This window comes from Necator americanus, chromosome IV (genome assembly GCF_031761385.1).
Source record: "Necator americanus strain Aroian chromosome IV, whole genome shotgun sequence".
NCBI lineage: Eukaryota > Metazoa > Nematoda > Chromadorea > Rhabditida > Ancylostomatidae > Necator > Necator americanus.
This window is the reverse complement of record NC_087374.1, coordinates 33137293-33152068: the sequence shown is the minus strand read 5'-3', so window position 1 is coordinate 33152068 and position 14776 is coordinate 33137293. Positions and strand designations below refer to the sequence as shown.

General features: G+C 37.1%; 2 protein-coding genes across 2 annotated transcripts in view; one reads left to right on the top strand and one right to left on the bottom strand.

Annotated features, from left to right (window-relative positions):
• The window catches only part of RB195_003528 (uncharacterized protein), a gene marked incomplete at both ends in the record, with an annotated part of 84118 nt that overhangs the window by 36872 nt on the left and 32470 nt on the right, over nt 1-14776 (bottom strand). The gene's annotated exons all lie outside the window — the stretch shown is intronic.
• On the top strand, nt 10416-10956 carry RB195_003530 (uncharacterized protein; the record flags this gene model as incomplete). The annotated part of the gene is made up of 2 exons (XM_064201224.1): nt 10416-10627; nt 10731-10956. 2 exons carry the CDS (start codon nt 10416-10418, stop codon nt 10954-10956), a joined length of 438 nt encoding a protein of 145 aa, XP_064057103.1.

Genomic DNA, 14776 nt, shown 5'->3' with positions numbered 1-14776 from the left:
CGTTGATCAATCCGAGTGGATTGATACGCCAGTGACTTTATCTTTTTTACTATATAGTTACATAAGCAAATTTTTCTACACAAATTTTCGTTTATTTTTGTTCACACTGAACGACCCTACTAGCGGATATTAGGAGTCGCGTTGCTCATTAGAGACCATTCCTACATTTAGTGGCATGGCTAAGAGGATTGTATTGATCTGTTGTGGAAGATTCTTCATGACATGGCCAGCAAAAAGCGGTGGGTCCCGAAACGGCGCACAGCTGTCCCACCCCTTTAACTAACCAGTGTTTTGTATTCTATTGAAGGAAAGCCTTTGTTGAGGAGGTTGTTAGATTTTGGAAACATTATATGTATGTATGTACAAATGTATGTATGTATGTATGTATGTATACTACATAGGCTAAGTAATAAAATAGTATATGACATGTTTTTGTTGTAGCTCTCCAGCAGATTTTTTTTAGAAAGAAACTGAACATAGATGTAGATACATATTCAGTTGTAGAAGCGCACAATTCATTAAAACTAGTTTATTTCACAATAATAATAATGATAGTTTGCTACTTGATCTATCAATGGAGACTCGAAATCTACTGCACTTCTCATAGAATCAAATTCGCATAAGTATGCACTTTCCAGTTTGTATATAAAAAATAATAGGGTAAATTTTTATAATTCTCATATTACTCTGCTCATTTTGCACTATATTGGGAGGACTGATTGTAAACAAAATATTTTGGCGTTACAACGTTGTAACGACATAAATTAGTCGTTTATTTTCTAGCGAAAAACGATAAAAAGAGAGTTGAAAACATATTTTTGACCGAACTATAATCTCAACTAACTCAAATCAGCTTTCCTTTTCAACCATAAACATTCAGAGAACTTTGCTACTGACATCCTTGTCTCTGGCATTATTTCTTGTTGATTTTTTTTCAGGGAAAAATATAGGTGTAATTGAAAATTCTAAATTCAGAAACTAGAAAAACACAAAAAAACTTCGAATAAATGTGTTAATACTGTAGGAAATGAAACCATACTGTTTGCTTTATTCTACACATGTTATCATCACTTCGGAAAAATTCCAAAGATTAATTCTAAGAGGAAGAGGGAACGTTGTGATGACATCATCAGTGGATGAGGAAAAGGTTTTAATTACTTTTCAGTGAATATCCATCTTTGAAATACTGAGTTCAGCTACTGTAGCCCTCGAAAACGTTGTGCCTGATGTTCTTTTAGTATTTTTGTGTCACTAACTCCTCTTCGTTTCTTTCCGGCAAAAAGTTTATGTAAGGGAAAAAACTGAAACTGAGAAGCTCGAAGAACTTCCAAAAAAGACTTAAGTTAATCCGTTCTCAGGAATTTTTCTACTCCAAAATTCATCGACTTGATCTAAGCTCAGTAATCGTGTCCTGGGAGCAAATCCATGCTACATTGTTCGAAAAAAAAACCTTCGTATCTTCTAACAATAGTTTCATATGTGGTAAGTTCCGAACTCCGAACTAACTTCACTTTTTTCACTTCACTTTAGACAAAAACTGGAAAATCCCATCGAAACCATGGTTTAAAATAAATTTGTCTCAGTGGAAAAAAAGAAAGGGAAAAAGAGAAAAAGATAAATATACCTGTTACTGAAACCAAGACTACTCGAACGGGAAATAGACATTCTAGAGAATAATCTAGCAGTAGTAGAATCGCCGGGTAAATTTCAACGGTAGAGAAAGCGACAAACTCTTTTTTTTTTTCAGCGTAATCAACTAAGTGTGGTCATGTGTGCTTCCCCTTCTTTACGTTCCCTGAAACACAAATTAGCAAAATTAGCGCCGAAAAAAACAAATAGGATTCACGCCTCTCGGTCAGGTCTTAAAACGTCAAAATTGATGAACAAATTGATTTTTTTTTGTTGTTTTAAGTATGTCACATAACGTTTAACTCTGTCGGGTTTAGTTTCTATTTATTTTTCATCAATTTAATTTTGTAGATGGTGTAGCACACTTGAATGGTAAGAGGTCCATTGTAGCCACATGGTCGATGGTTCAAAACCGTCATAGTGCCAACCAAGCCTTTAATCTGCCAGAGGTCGAATTGCTACCAAACCTGTCTGGGAGGACGAAAACCCTGATTTGATCATCAGCTAGCCCTTGGATGTCATTATATTGGGCGACACACGTTCCAAAACCTCTACGATTAGGAATTGTTGCAGTAAAACGCGTTGGCAGATCCGAAGTGGATTGACTTTACGCCAGAAACTTTACCTTTTCGTCCGTTTTAACTTTTAGTTACCGAATAGAACGTTTGGAAGTCACAGGAAAAGCAAATATCCATAAGCTTATCAACTGCCTACTATTGAAATTATTTATTTAGTAAAATTCACAAAATCAACTACATCATGATCAACATTTTCAACTTTTACGTGTACTCTTTTACGTATACGAAAGTGAAGTGTCAAATTCCTTTCAAGCTGAAAAAGTCAGGAAATTAAGAAGCGAAAAAGAAACACATTCGCTTATTTGGTGAAGATCGTTCTCTAATCGTAAATGTAGTTTCTCACCATCTAAATTGGCAAAAAAATAATAAAATATAAAAATACAAAGCATAGTGAGAATCAATTGAACTTATTTTTTTCTACTCAATTTGTGGATGTGAATATTTAAATCGATCTGCTCACTTACACTTCAAAACATCAGAAGAGACGTTAGCGAAAAGGAGAAAAAAGGAGAAAAACGAGGAAGTCAGAGACAATCCAGAAACATACTTGGAGAACCCTTTTTTAGAACGCGGTACTATAAAAAAGGACGAGTAAGAAGTTTCTGGAAATATTAGAACTTGTACACAAGATTCTATATGAAAAGAAGCTATTTTCTCCTCCTTCTTGTGGATCTCAAAGGTGAAATACTAAACTTAATAAATCTCAGGGATGTAGAAGGAACTTATTTCAACGATCCATGAAACACTGAAAATTTTCAGGAAAAAGAGAAATACGTATTTGTTCATATTTTTCTCGTCGTTATTATCTCAGTTGAAATGAGTACGTAATGTAAGAATATGATTAGTAGAAATGATAGTCAACCGAAAATAAAATTCTAACTTGTAAACAAAAATTTACAACAACTATAAAAACAGTTATAAATTATCAAAATGATTAATCAGATTAAAATTATCAAACATCAGAAACAAATTTAATCGAATTAAACAATTCAGCTTTTAATTTATTTATAACAACAACTATAAATTAAAACAGGCCATGGTCAGTCCTTCATTCCCGTTTGTCAAAAAGTCCTGTCAATTAATAGAGCGAAGAACATCAGAGAAATGTATTTTTTCCTGACCAGAATCCATCTTGAATATAATTTAATTTTCAATTTTTTTATTGTTTATTCATCTATCTACTACTATTTTTTTTTACTTTTCCAGGTATTCCAGGTTCAAAGTACGAGGATTTTGTTTTGTTTTCTTGTCACGAATTAAAAAAAAATAAACGATTGAACACTCATAATAATTAAAGGAGTAATTTGTGAAATATCTTCGTTCTCTAAAATTAAATCAAAATTAATTAAAAACTGATTAATTAAAGTACATGGATATCAAGCTAAAAACTTAGTACAGTAGGTGAAAAGAACATAACTAAAATGTTATGTGTTAACTTAATCACGAGAACTGAAACATTTTCCAATTTTTTCCGTTTTTGTAGATCAAATTTCTATTTCGTGCACAGAAATGACTTGAACCATGAACTGAGTCCGGGGTTTGTTGGATTCCGCAAATGGAGAATTTAATCAACGTTTTTGTTCCGGCGAACGGCTAAAGAACGCACAAATTATGACGTATGTGCAGGTTTCTGCACGTGATTTGCAAAACCTGAATATCATTCAGCTTTGCAGCTTTTATGAAGTTGTACAAAAAAAAACAGTATCTCATCCGTAAAATCCTCTTATTGTTGGCATACAGCGTCCCATTTAACCGAATTGGTGGAGATTTGATAAGTATGCATTTTTCTTCAATGAAATAATGATAAATAGCGAAATTGCGCTCTTATGAGCTTCGCTTCTACTAGTGCTCTTTTTTTGCGCTGCTTCTTCCCCAACCAATCCAATTTTTTTTCCTCTGGAATAGGAAGAAACATTGTGACTGACATATCGCACTAATGATAATGGATGAGTTCCAAAGAATGAATGGATAAATAAACTTAAAAAAAATAAAAAAAAACAAATGAATGTAGTAGTCTATCCAGCCAACGAAAAAGTAAACGGACCTTGACCATTGAAAAAAATTGAAAAAAATAGTGCATTAGGTTTGCAACAATTTTTGTTGAGTTGAATGCCTAAATAAGTAGGAGGTGAAGACTTAGTTTCACATGTTCGAATATGCAAAAATAAGAATTTCAGCAAAATGGATTGAAAAAAAATGGAATTTTTTTGAATTTCCAAGTGAATCCGAGTTAGAATTGATAAAGACAAATAATTATACAATTATTAATAGGACTCGTTAAAAATAATTGACACCGTCCAGCACTTTGAAAAGTTTTTGCAGTTAGCATAGAAAAAACGAATTATTCCACATAATTATTATTGTATTTCTTTTATTTTCCATCTTATTTTCTCCGAGTTTCTCGGGGTTTCTTTTCTCAAGTGCCACACCAAGCGGAGTTACCTGTTCGGACTACTTCAGAGCCTGTACCCATAGAATTAGAAATTCTTCTATTTAGATGAATGTGCTCTAGCGGAAAAATGTGCCTTTTGTTGGATTTATAGGTATGCAACAAAAACCTGTCCGTCGACAAATCCATAACGTTTGCATTTGTTTGTAGTGTTTTTGTAATGTTCCTGTAAGAAGCGGCTAGGTCCCGAAGCGAAGTGTTACTGTAGTGAGCTTGCGCCAGACATCAACTTAACAATGCTGGACAGCACCCCTAGAGAAAGAAGTTCCCGAAAGCTTCGTTTCATCGTATTTACTCTCCCAAGGACACATATTCCGCGTCCCATACCCTACCCAGGATATATTGGAGGCGGGCTCACCTCGGGCTTAAGAGAGATATCGTTACTCCGTACAACTCCCTGTACAGCAAAAGCGTTAGATCACTAGTAAGAGTAGATTTCAAATTTGTTGACGTTATATGGATGAGAACTTGTTCATGTTACAGAGGTGACTGATTTAAACAATAATTGATTGATTGATTGATCATCGGCTGGTCTCCGTAGGTCATTCTATGGGTCAACACGCATTCCAAAGCATCAACGATCACGAATTGCAGTAAAACACGCTGACGCAGCGCAGGAGAATTGATACTCCGTATACTTTTATTATTTTCAATAAGCAAGAAATGCTCAAGAAAAATCAATTTAGATCGTCTACGATCGATTCTGAAAGTATACAAAAACTTATAACTATGTATAAGACAACTGCTATTGTAGTTGAATTGTTTATAGTCGGCACCGAATATGTTCATTTCAACTGGCGCGGTGCACCTGTCGCGCAGCACGCGCCCTCTGTCCGTCGGAGTCTTTCCTACGCTCCGCACCTACCTAGTAGAAGGCGCGTCGCGGTCACCTGGTTGAACATACTCGGCGTCGACTATGTACGAACATTCTCTTCATACAAGAAATATTTTGAGATCAACAGTTGAAAACAACATTTCGGATTGCTCTCTACAATCGGATTCTACGATGAAATGTAAAATAGATTTTTACATCAGCGTGTACTCACCTTTCCGCATTTTCCGTATAAATCGAACTCGAATCAGGTGTATTACTTCTGCATGATATAATGTCTGCTCTTTGCTCCATTTATCTGTATAAATTACGAGCATTTCCACGGTATAGAGGAAAATCCGGATATGAAACGCAAGGGGAACTTGTCCACGAAGTATGCGCTCACACGTACATATCGAGAACGTTCGACTAACGGCTGCATTTCGAAATGAGTTGAACTATTATAAACGAACTTTGGAATGGAGTACTTAACGCTCGCGACGAAATTGAAATCGTAACAAAAAAATAAACTCGCCAGCTGCTATTTAAATGCAAAAGCGCATCTGAAATAGGAACAAATGTAAAAATTAGGCGCAAAGGTGCTCCATGGAAAAAAAGACGTTGTGAACTTAAGGGAATAAGTATGCGAGGGAGACTGACACATACCTGTATGATCAATTTGGTCAGAATTTTGAAAAAATTGAGTTATAAAGTAATGTGGCAGACATAACTTTGAAGAACGAATGCAGTGAACGCATTCAGAGAGTCAAATGGAGAGAAAACAATAATTCAGGTAAAATATTGCGGATGACTCATAGAAATATAGAGATGATTTGTGGAGAAAAATTGCGAAAAGTGCGAAAGTGAGAAGAAAAAAATCCATGCAGAGAACGAAGGTTGGTATATTCAGGTCGAATAAATTTCCAGAAAATTGCACATTGATAACATAGGCGTAAAATTGATGACACATTTTACAAGCCATGTCTTATGTCACGAAGTAGACTTCTTGGCCATAAATATGCGATAGAATTATTATTTAGGTCTAATTAATTAAGGGCAACCTAATGAAACTGACGATTTTGAGAAATTTGTGGAAAATATAGAGATTCGGAGTGTATATTACGAAAATGAGCATTGCCGCGCTCAATTCCCCCCATTCATCCCGAAAAACGACGTGGGAAATGGCGTTTTTTTTCCTACGAACTGCGTTAGAACGCGGCACCCTTATGTGCACGCGCCGCATCCATGAGCGAACGATCGAAAATCGATGAGATCTTCTCAGCAGCCTATTCAAGTATAACCTAATGAGAATCCTGCTAAGTGGACCGTAAAGTAAACAAGGATGCGCGTACACACGTACTTTGTGGAAACTAAAGCTGTTCCCACGCTTTTTGTTTTGTTTACGACGAATGCGTAGAGATGAGCGGAGCAACGCTCCAACTTTTTCCGTGGGTTCACTCTCCATGTAAAATCCGCGGCATATACTGCCTTTGACTCACCACAGGCACCAAGCGATAGGAAAATCTCTCTCTGATCCTAATGCTGTTCGTGCTATCATTTTCAAAAATCGGATTCAAATGTAAGATCAAAACTTTCTTTTTTTTACACTCTTTATTCTCATTTCATTCAGACATTTTTCCGGGGATAAATCACTATTTTAGGCTATGAAGAAGGCGTAAGAGATCAAAATCAAATGCTAGCCAGGATTAAAGAAAACATACCATGAAATCGACTATGTTGAGGTTAAAAAAATTAAAAAATATGACCACGGATATAGGTTACGCACTAGAAAACGACGTGAGAAACGGCCATGGCGACCGAATTTTCCCACGACACTCCAATTGGCGTGCCTCATGTACGAACGCGCGCGTGCTGCGTTTTCGAGTGAAGGGGAGAGCCAGCGTTCGCAACTCGCTCATTGTCCACTCGCCAGCAGATACGGGACCGTGCGACCACATACGTGACACGTTCGTAGATGTCTCGTAAGAAAAATCGATCGCAGAGAAGGCTGCGGAACCTTCGGGGTATTTTCGTGACTGCATGCTACAAACTTCTTTTTGACTATCCGAATGAGTTGATTATTCTCGGAAGAGAATTTATTCTCGGGAATGCGTTGAAACAACGAAACAAGTGACGCACGAACGACAATTCAGTTAGGGTACGCAGTAAAAATAACGGGATACCGTAACGTAATAAAGCGCCGTTAACAATCTTCGTTCTATGCTCCGCATTGGAGCAAAAATTAGGAAACCATCGGAACTGTTGAGTTTAAAGGAGTTATACAGGGTAAAGTGTGATTAAGTACTAAGGTATATAAACAACGAATAACAGAAATGACGTCATAGAGATTTAATGCTCATGGCCGAACTTGTAAAAGTTGTAAAGCATCATCTTCCTTGTAAGAGTTTAGGTTTTTAGATTGAAAAAAAAAATTCTTAAAGAACTTTTCTCGCGATAGATATTGGTGGAGGTTATGCTAAGTGAATGCTGAAACTAAGACATCAAGGACCACAGTAATCAGGAAACTGCAATTCTTTGCTGAAATGAGAAACTGAATGATTTACAGCGAAGGGGGAAAGTAATAGGTTTCAGTGCAGCCGAAAAGTGCAGTTTTTGTTCCACTAGAATATTTAAGATTATTTAAAACATATTTCAGAAAAAAGCCAAAAAATGGAATCATAATGATTTAGCGGCGGATGTTGATCTATGTATAAACAGCTTACTATGTTTTTAAGGTAATCAATCTTTCTCCACTTTGGAAGTTCCTGTAATGTTAGTTGCCTCCATGCAGATTGCTAATCAATTCAGAAAATGTTTTTCAATTTCATTAATGTAATTTTATTGCGTGTTTCTCCAAACACGTTGGAGAGAAACACGTAATAAAATCACATTAATCAAATTTTTGGCTTGCAAAGAAATTCAAGCCCCTATTTTTTTTGGTTATTGTGTATTTTGAGGATGAGAAAAAAAGAAAAAATTAAACTAGAGACCATTAAACTCACTTGGCGGTTTCAAATTTCCGTTCTCTCTTCGAATGGATGTGACTGGCATACATTTACGGAAAACTGAAGCGCGAACTTTAGTGCTTTGCCTGACCCCGCCCATTTTTTCTCCTACTACCGGCGATTAGTTGATGCGGCAAGAAAAGTTACATGTAACGAATAACTATATCGAATGACTCGGATTCCACCGTTTTTTTTTGGATCCAGAAATGAAGAGGAATTGACCTACAGTGAGGCACCATCTTGAGAAATTAGTTGTGACTTATTTTTCTCAAATTAGTTATCACTCTGAAGCATACTAGAATAGTTTTTGCTAGTGAGGAAGAAAGGAAAATCTTGGTAGGGTAGTTCTTTTTTTTTGATTGTGCAAGAAAAATTCCTACATTCCTGAATGTACGGTAATGGTATCCATAAAGGACGATCACAAACGATTGGAGTCAAATTAGCGCAAATTTATCGCTGAGAAAGTAGGATTAGGAAAAAAACCATGCAAGTGGTTAGAAATTCACAAGAAAAGCAGTGTTTTTCCTAATTTTCAATCCTCATCATTTTATTGCTCCATGTGTTTTTCTGTGTGTGGAGAAATGTAGGAGACATTGTAGAAAATTCTAAAGAAAAAGGTGTTCAGCATAGAGTGTATTGCATCACATAAGACATGACAGGAGGTTAAAACTTTTATATTATATTTTATATATCTACAAATATAGGTATATAGACATTTTCATCCTTTTTATAGATAGATGTGGAATATTTAGAGATGTTGTGGCAATTTTATTTGGTTAAATAGTTTGAAAATAAATCTATTTAATTAATTTTCCTTCATATACAAGTAAAAATACTTATGAAGGTTGTATTCACATTTGTTACGTTTACGAGTAGATGAGCACAATCATAATTTGGCTGGTTACAGTAAGCACCTATGTCACCCGTATCGTACCTCATCTTTTGTATTATCTACCGTAATACCCAGGGTATGAAATTCGGGTTGAATATCGAAGCCCATTAAAACATTTATTCGCAACATTGCAACGAGATTGCGGGACTGGAATCACGTAAAGAGAAAAAAAAACATTTTTACGCACGCTTGTGCTCCTAAAATTGGCATCAATACGAAGGAAATCGATGGTGTTATTGGGAAATACTCGGTCATCAAACTGAAATGAAATTGAACTGTGAAATTGCGAGCATTTGAGTCTCGTTGGAAATTTCACACCATCTGCGTTTCGTTTCATTTCACAGGATTTGCATTCCTTTGAAATCTCGGATTTTGTGCAAGTACAGAAGGTTCAGTAAGACCTATTATTTTCATTTTCGCTAGAAAATTTCTAGCGAAAAGACTTAGTATAACAATAATGATTTATCATATTATTCGTAATATTCTATCAATAATATAAACAATGTACAATAATAAACTTAACAATCTATAGATAGTATCCATATCGGGTGGCTGTAGTCCAGTCGGTTAGAGGTCCTATGTAGCTACATGCTCGATGGCCCTAATGCGACCCCTTTCATACTTCCAGGTAAATTGGTACCAGACTTGTCCGGGAGGGGTAAAAACACCGACTTTATTATCGGTTGGCCCCGCAAGTCATTGGGTATCGCTACACGCGTTCCAAAACTTCAACGATTACGAATTGCAGTAAAACGCGTTGGCTCATCCCAAGTGGATTGATACGTCACTGATTTTCAATATTAACACCAGCACCGAGTATACGAGTCTGATTGCTACGTGCACGTGGCCCTATTTCAACTAGATTCAACCAGGCGTTCGAGTGTACGCCTTGGGAACGTACGAGCTGTATAACCTGCACTGTCATGGTGATAGATTCCCATACACTGCAGAAGGTGCTGTCGTCTAGCATATCGCCGAAGCTCAGAACCTGAAGGGAAGCATGACTTCATTACAACAACCTGATGAAAGAATTTAGCTTAATGTCGTCTAGATGCGCCTTCGTACGACTGCAGAGGATGTAAACTCTGGATCTCTAAGTGCCCACGCACCTACGAAAACCGCTGAGGACAACAGTAAGGACGCCTTCTATGATGAACTCAATGCGTTGATGTCTAAAATACCAAGCCAGCAGGTGGTCATTGTCGGAATCGACGCAAATGCGAAGACAGGACTCGAACAACAATCCGATGTGCAAGGAAAATGGTATTATACAGCGTAGCGTACATCGGACAACGGGACCGTCTGATCGACTTATGTAAAAAGAGAGGCGTCATCGTCGCTTCACGTTCACCATCAGCTTATGTAGCAAGAGAAAATTCCGCCTTTTAACGCCTGAAGAGCAGCGCAAGCGGAAGATGAGGACTCTCAAACTTCGGCTCGAGTACGTTCTGACAGTTTCCGTTTCTCAGTCGGATATCCAAAAATCCAAAGCTGTTCGGAGCGTTGCGTTCGACTCTGACCACCGACCACTTCTCCTTAGCTTCACGGCTCCACAAGAGAAACCGAGGAATTCCTCTTCAACCGAAAATTGACATGGCAGGTCTGATAGATGAAGATTGCAGAACGAAATTTTGCCAACGTATGTCTATTTATGCGGGAGTACGGACCAGAAGAAGCTCTGCAATGCGAATTCCTTCACAAAGTGGATTCAGGATGCTGCAAGGGAGACGCTCCCGGTTCTATTGCCGATGAAGTAGTTTGACTTTACACCTGCGGAAACAAAATCCACATGTAATCACGTACAAATCCACGTATCTGTGTGTCCCCTCGCACAACCGGGATTTCAGCCAGGAATAGCCCCTGAGAAGGACTTTGCATTGCTAGCTGCAAAAAGACCGCGAAAACGAGTTGACGTCAAAAGCGAAGAAGTTTGAAAAGGCGTGGGAAGAAAAGGACCCGCGGAAACCTATGCTTTACTAAAGCACTATGGCGGCAAGATCAAAATATATTCTCCAGTACTCAACACTGTCAATGGAATGACTTTCGGTGAAGCAAAGCAAAGCCAAAGTTTCAGCAAACGACACCTACGAGAGAGACATACAACAAAAATGCGCTAAGGCCACTTCTGCATTTACCTCTTTAACGAAATGCCTATGGCTGACCCCCATCACCGACGAAGTCAAGCTGTGATTCTACCTATCCACATTTTGCTCCATCACGGTATATTGGTCAGAGACTTGGGCAGCACCGTCTACGATTAGGGAGAGGCTTGAGTACATGGAAAGAAAGCTGTTTAGCTGGGCTACTTTTGGCCTAAGGTAAGCCATAATGAGCATCATTAGGCGGAAATCGATATTATATACTAGAGGATGATGGGTGAAAGATATCAAAATTTTGCACCACCATCAAAAGTGGCTACAGAAAATCGTCTCCGCTTCTTTGGTCATATATTTACGAGACCGAGAGATCGCTTTTTTCAACGAGTTCTGGGGAGTTTGCCGGTCTCTATCTGAGAGAGACCACTTCGCCGAAAACGGAACTCCTAGACTGAGGTGACGAAAGAGCAACTGAGGACAATCAGTGTGGATAGGCAGTTCAGGTTCAGGTTTTGTGCAAGCTCTCGCAGAAGATCGAGAAGTGCGGGCATAGCTATGTTCAATTACGGTGCATCTCGGGGAAGATGCAGGTAATGGTGCCAACTGATTTCACCAGCCCGCCGACCAGGTCAAGTAAATCATTGTCAATGTCGTCATCAATATTGTAAAACAGCGCGAATATTTTGGTTTCTTCATGAGCAGTCTTTGAACCTACGATAAAGTTTTTAGCGCCTCATTTTCGCCCATAATGAAACTCATTACACAAGATTGAAAGGGAGAAATCAGTGTAGCGAGTAGTACTTTTAATGTAAATCGAATTATATTCAATACACGTTCAGATAGAGGTAATTGAATTTTACTCAACGGAGAACTGAACAATGTGCTTTGACACAAATCCAAACTTTGGCTAAGGCTATTTCACTTTTATTGCATCGTCTGTGGGTGGAGCTTTCGAAATCCGAGATGATTGGAATTTTGGACCGTAATTCCTAGTTTTATTTGTCACAACACGTCACGACTGTTATTTCCAAGAATTTTTTAGGAATAACTTCTTAAAAGATGAAAATTTCGTTTAAAAATGCACCACTATTCTTGGATTACTACGTCACAGGAATCGTATTAAATGGATTGATTGCTAGTAAAAATAAATATGTAGAGAAATTACGCGCAACAAACGTGTAATTGAACGATAAAAAGATAAAGGATTAAGTTTTATCAATCCGTTTGGGATGCGCCACCACGTTCATTTGAATTCAGAATCGTTTGAGGCTTACGAAGGTGTAGCTCGTCTATAGAATGACTTTCTGGGGCTAGCCTATGTGTAAAGTCAGTGTTTTTATCCTTCCAGACAACTGTGGTACCAATTTATCGACTCCGGAAGGGTGAAAGGCTTGGTGATCACCAGGGCAGATTCGAACCTCCGATCGATCGGCCTCTAAACGACTGCGCCACACCCGCCTTAATTGAACGATACGTGATCTTAATGAGTTGCTAAATTTTAAGTGATTCTCCCAAAATAGGGGTTTGTGGCTTTGAAAAGTTAAGCAATAAAGTGAAACAAATTTCGATTCAGGCATAGAATGTACTAAGCAACAAAATTGTATGTAAAAGTAAGCTAGGACTAGTCTTCATGCTCTTCAATTGAAAAGATTCAGAAATTCCTGAAAATTGAAAATTCCAGAGAGATTGAAAAGACTCCAGAAAGAGTTAGTTCTGAACCTCTCTATGCCTCTTTACTTTTAATATGATTATATATGTACTTAAATTAAGTTTTATTCAAAAAATATTTTCCAAAGTGAAAAAATCTCTTCTTGTAGAAACTGAAACTCACATATCCTCTTATATTCCCCTGCCCAACGGTGCGCAAAGACCAGGATGTGCACAGAATACTTAAACGAAGAAGAAGCGCCAAAAAAAATGTCTCAGGTTACACGAAACGCAAACAGAAAAATGGGTTCAGCTCTAATTTCAAGTACCGCGAACAAGTGTCGAGTAAATAGTGCCGTCAAAGATGGACTGAGACTGATCCGGACACACACTTATCACCAGGATAGTTTTCTTTTCTTATCCAATGTGAAGTAGTTCTTCTCTGAGCAAGAACGGAAAAAAAATTGCTATAAAACTGTTTTAAGAAAGAGTTATAAGATGAAATATATGACAAAAGATTTTGTCATATATTTCATCTTATAACTCTTTCTTTAATCCATTTAATTTTTTTTTCTCGTCCGAAATAGATCCTAATGTCTGCTTAATATTAGCATTGTTCATAAGCGAGAGCACATTGAAAAATACCCTGTACGAATTTTTCAAAATTCTTTTTTATCTGGACGACGCCAGAGGAAATTAAATCTGGTTTAAAAAAATCAAAAAAAAAAAACCAAGGCAATCTCAACGACACTGCATAGTTTGCTTTCAATAGATATTATTTGTTAGAAGTAGGTGGTTTTTTCCGGTATTTATTATTTATTAGTACTAAATATTGGATATTGGATTATTTGTAGTAACAACAAATACAAATTTGTAGTAGATAGTTCACATACTATAAGTACATATACATAGTTTATAGGACTTGTTTCAAAATTATTTTCTTAGTTTTAAGAAGTTTAGTTTTTTTTTTAGTTTTTTCTTTAAAGGCAGCGCATTAAGAAACGTGACGTGGCTGGGAAATTCGTAGGAAAATATAGAAATCAGAGAGAAGGCTATGAATAGTGCGGACTTGTGCCATTCAATTCTCCTTAGTCGTCCTGAGAACCTGCGTGGGAACGGAGTTTTTTTCCTACGAGACACGTTAGGACCCGCCACTTATACGCGATGTTTTTCGTAATGACTGAGGGCGTACCGAGTGCAGCAATCCTGAAACTCAGTACCCGTATATTTCCTTCACGAGTTTCTCAACGACGTCAGTTTCATGATAAGCTGCCTTCAAAAAAAAACCTCTACTTATTCACCTCGCCTCAGGTTACATGAGAAATAATGAGCTTTTCCCGCTGAAATACGTAGGATCGCTAAATCATACATTTATTGAATTAAAAATATATAAAAATGTAATCAAATAATTGATTTTAACTAGGAATGTAAAAATGTGTTCCATGTTTAAAAACATAAATGTAAAATTAAATACTTATTTCTTAAGGCATCTCTGCATTTTCACCATCCTAAAACAGTTCAAAATCTTTTTTCAGTTAGACGAGCTGGAGAAAAGAATTCTCTCATTTTGAATTCTCATTAATAAATTCTAAAGTACCTAATTAAATAGCTAATTTTGTAATTAAGTACCAAATCGATTAATAATTATAAATAATAATTAAGGTAATTT